Source organism: Nicotiana tomentosiformis, chromosome 1 (assembly GCF_000390325.3).
Source record: "Nicotiana tomentosiformis chromosome 1, ASM39032v3, whole genome shotgun sequence".
Taxonomy (NCBI): Eukaryota; Viridiplantae; Streptophyta; class Magnoliopsida; order Solanales; family Solanaceae; genus Nicotiana; species Nicotiana tomentosiformis.
This window is the reverse complement of record NC_090812.1, coordinates 124,725,605-124,730,273: the sequence shown is the minus strand read 5'-3', so window position 1 is coordinate 124,730,273 and position 4,669 is coordinate 124,725,605. Positions and strand designations below refer to the sequence as shown.

The window sequence follows — 4,669 nt, the reverse complement described above, 5'->3', positions numbered from 1 at the left end:
CTTCTAACTTCTACATTCGATGTTGAAACCTATCAAATCAAGCCCGATTGACCTCACATTTTTCACACAAGTCATAAATGACACAACGGACCTACTCCAACTCCGGAAACCAAAATCCGAGCCCGGTAACCACAAAGTCAACTCTCGATCAAACTTCTCAATTTCCGAAACTTATAATTTTTTCAACTTTTGCCATTTCAAGCCTAAATCAACTATGAACCTCCAAATCACTATCCGGACACACTCCTAAGTCCAAAATCACCCAACGGAACTATTAGAACCATCAAAACTCCATTCCGGAGCCATTTAAACATAAGTCAACATCCGGTCAACCTTTTCAACTTAAGCTTCCAACCTTGAGACTAAGTATCTCAACTCATTCCGAAACATTCTCGAAACCAAGGCAACTACCCCGGAAAGTCACATAACAATAATTGAGCATAAAATAAGCAGTAAATGGGGGAACGAGGCTACAACACTCAAAATGACCGGTCGGGTCATTACATCTTCCCCCTCTTAAACAAACGTTTGTCCTCGAGCGGGTCTAGAAACATACCTGGAGTCCCAAATAGCTATGGATATCTGCTCTGCATCTCCCGCTCGGTCTCCCAAGTAGCCTCCTCTACTGACTGACCTCTCAATTGCACCTTCACTGAAGCTATGTTCTTTGACCTTAACTTTCGAACCTGCCAATCCAAAATAGCCACCGGCTCCACATCATAAATCAAATCACCATCCAACTGAATCGTGTTGAAACTCAAAACATGAGATGGATCACCGACATACTTCCGGAGCATAGAAACATAAAACACTGGATGAACACTCGACAGACTAGGTGGCAAGGCAAGATTATAAGCCACTTCTCCAATCCTCTGAAGCACCTCAAATGGACCAATATACCGAGGGCTCAACTTGCCCTTCTTCCCAAACATCATAACACCCTTCATGGGTGAAACTTTGAACAGTACCTTCTCCCTCACCATATAAGCAACATCACTAACCTTCCGATCGGTGTAACTCTTATGCCTAGACTGCGTCGTGCGAAGCAAACCCCGAATCAACTTAACCTTGTCCAAAGCATCTTGAACTAAGTCAGTACCCAATAGCCTAGCCTCACCCGGCTCATACCATCCCACTGGAGACCGACAATGTCTCCCATACAAAGCCTCATACAGAGCCATCTGAATGCTCAATTGGTAGCTGGTGTTGTAGGCAAACTCTGCGAACGGTAGAAACGGATCCCAAGAACCCCTGAAATCTATGATACAAGGATGTAGCATATCCTCAAATATCTAAATAGTGCGCTTGGACTATCCGTCCGTATGAGGGTGAACTGTTGTACTCAACTCGATCTATGTGCCCAACTCTCGCTGTGTAAACTATGTGCCCCGATCTGAAATGATGGACACTGGCACACCGTGAAGGCGAACAATCTCGCGAATGTAGATCTCAGCCAACCACTCCAAAGAATAAGTAGTATCAACTGGAATGAAATACACAGACTTGGTCAACCGATCCACAATCACCTAAATAGCATCAAACTTCCTCGAAGTCCGTGGTGATACGCTCCCATTGCTACTCTGAAATCTCAAGCCTTTGAAGCAATCTGCCTGGTCTCTGATGCTCGTAATTAACCTGCTGACAGTTTAGGCACCGAGCTACAAACCCCACTATATTCTTCTTCATCCTCCTCCGTCAATAGTGTTGCCTCAAATTCTAGTACATCTTCACGGCACCCGGATGAATGGAATACCGTGAACTATGGACCTCCTAAAGGATCAACTCACGTAGCCCATCTACATTAGGCACACATATCTGACCCTACATCCTCAACACTCCATCATCCCTAATAGTAGCATCCTTGGCATCATCGTGCTGAACCGTGTCCTTAAGGACAAGCAAATGGGGATCATCATACTAGCACTGTCTGATATGATCATATAAGGAAGACCGAGAAACCACACAAGCTAGAACCCGGCTGGGCTCCAAAACATCTAATCTCACGAACTGGTTGGCCAAGGCCTGAACATCAACTGCAAGTGGTCTCTCACCAATAGGAATAAATGCAAGGCTACCCATACTCACTGTCTTTCTACTTAAGACATCGGCTACCACATTGGCCTTCCCTGAATAATACAGAATGGTAATATCATAGTACTTTAGTAGCTCCAACCATCTCCATTACCTAAAATTTAAATCCTTTTATTTGAACAAGTGTTGGAGACTCCGATGATCCGTAAATACCTCACAAGACACACCATAGAGATAATGCCTCCAAATCTTCAATGCATGAACAATGGCTGCCAACTCCAAATCATGAACAGGGTAGTTCTTCTCATATGGCTTCAACTGATGTGAAGCATAAGCAATCACTCTACCCTCCTGCATCAAGATACACCTAATACCAATCTGAGATGCATCACAATAAACTGTATAAGAGCCAGAAGCTAAAGGCAAAATTAGAACTGGAGCTGTGGTCAAGGCAGTCTTGAGCTTCTGAAACCTCTCCTCACACTCATCCGACCACCTGAATGGAGCACCCTTCTAGGTTAGTTTGGTCAAAGGCGCTGCAATAGATGAGAAACCCTCCACGAAGCGACGATAATAACTGGCCAAGCCGAGAAAGCTTTGAATCTCAGTAGCTGAGGACGGTCTGGGACAACTCTTAACCGCTTCTATCTTCTTTGGATGCACATTAATCCTCTCACTAGACACCACGTTCCCTAAGAACACCACTGAACTAAGCCAAAACTCACACTTGGAGAACTTGGCATAAAGTTTCTCATCCCTCAACCGTTGTAGTACAATCCTCAAATGCTGGGCATGCTCCTCTTGGCTACGTGAGTACACCAGGATATCATCAATGAATACTATGACAAACGAATCAATATATGGCTGAAATACACTCTTCATCAGATGCATGAATGTTGTCGGGGCATTGGTCAGCCCCGAAAGATATTTCAAGGAACTCATAGTGACCATAGCGGGTCCTGAATGCCGTCTTTAGAATATTCGAGTCCTGAATCTTCAACTGGTGGTACCCAGACTTCAAAACAATCTTAGATAACACCCTCTCTCCCTGAAGTTGGTCAAATAGATTATCAATACGTGGCAAAGTATACTTATTCTTGATCGTAACTTTGATCAACTGCCTATAGTAAATGCATATATGCATAATACCATCATTCTTCTTCATAAACAGAACCGGTGCACCCCAAGACGACACACTAGGCCTAATAAACCCCTTATCAAGAAGTTCCTGAAGCTTCTCTTTCAATTCCTTCAACTCAGTAGGTGCCATACGATATGGAGGAATAGAAATAGGCTGAGTGTCCGGCACTAAGTCAATACAAAATCAATATCCCTGTCAAATGCCATGCCCAGGAGGTCTGCAAAAAACACATCTGGAAAGTCTCGCACTACCGGAACAGAATCAATAGTAGGGGTATCAGCAACAACATCCCTCACAAAGGCCAAATATGATAGACACCCCTTCCCAACCATCCGTTGGGCCTTCAGAAAAGAAATCACCATGCTGGGAAACTAATCTAGAGAACCTCTCCACTCGATCCTTGGTAACCCCAGCATCGCCAATGTCACGGTCTTAGCGTGACAATCCAGAATAGCATGACATAGAGACAACCAATCCATACCCAAAATCACGTCAAAATCGACCATACTAAGTAATAAGAGATCAACTCTAGTCTCCAATCCCCCAATAGTAACTACACACGATCGATATACAAGGTACACAATAATAGTATCGCCCACTGGCGTAGATACATGATTAGATGAAACTAAGGACTCACAGGGCATATCCAGATAGCGAGCAAAATATGATGATACATACAAATAAGTGGAATCGGGGTCAAATAAAATATAAGCATCCCTGTGGCATATTGAGACAATACTTGTGATCATTGTGTCTAATGCAATGGCCTTTGGTCTAGTAAGAATAGCACAGAATCGAGCCTGACCACCACCTAATCGGCCTCCCCCTCTAGGGCGACCCCTAGTTGTCTGAGCCCCACCTCGAGCTGGCTGAGTGGGTGGTAAAGTAACTGGTGCAAAAGTCGTAGCCTGACTCCTCTGCTGATTTGGACCTCCCGAAAGGCGGGGACAATGCCTCTTCATATGACCCAACTCTCTACACTTAAAACAACCCCTCTCAGAAAATGGTGGAAAGTAATGAGGCGGACCCCGAGAACCAGAATAACTACCAGAGGAACCTGGTGCAGATGAAACCTGAACTGAAGGTGAAAGAGATGAACTCTGAGCTGGGAGTGCACTGAGAGATGACTGACCCGATCGATCACTATATGAACCATGGCTAGTTGATGCACCACGATGATCTGGACAAGCCATCTGAGCGGGCTTATAAGAACAACCCCTGCTGTGGTGGAACTGACCCCAGAGAGAACACCGCTGAAACTACCTGAACCACGAGGCATCTTGGCCTCCCTCTCCTCACGCTCCTGACTACGAACCAACTCTAGCCACCGAGCAATATCAACCACCTCATCGAACCTAGCACCTGATACACTCTCCCGAGTCATAACAAATGCAGCTGATAGTTGAGGCCATCAATGACCCTCCTAGTACTCTCCCTCTCAGTGGGAACCAACCAAACTGCGTGACGAGCCAAATCTGAAAATCTCATTTCATACTG

At 44.9% G+C, this 4,669-nt stretch overlaps 1 protein-coding gene across 1 annotated transcript; it reads right to left on the bottom strand.

Moving 5' to 3' along the window:
- Positions 1–2,108: 2,108 nt before the first annotated feature.
- On the bottom strand, positions 2,109–4,365 carry LOC138909145 (uncharacterized). The gene is made up of 3 exons (XM_070200329.1): positions 3,810–4,365; positions 2,323–2,429; positions 2,109–2,126 (listed from the first exon to the last, which is right to left on the bottom strand). The coding sequence occupies exons 1-3, from the start codon at positions 4,363–4,365 to the stop codon at positions 2,109–2,111; spliced, it is 681 nt and encodes a 226-aa protein (XP_070056430.1).
- Positions 4,366–4,669: the final 304 nt, after the last annotated feature.

Bases quoted from the DNA above. Each gene is read 5' to 3' on its own strand.
- LOC138909145 (XM_070200329.1), bottom strand. From the start codon at position 4,365: ATGGCTTGTCCAGATCATCGTGGTGCATCAACTAGCCATGGTTCATAT. The intron at 2,430-3,809 runs GTGAGTCCTTAG...GCTCTTATACAG, and splicing joins TCGCTATCTGGATATGCCCT to TTTATTGTGATGCATCTCAG.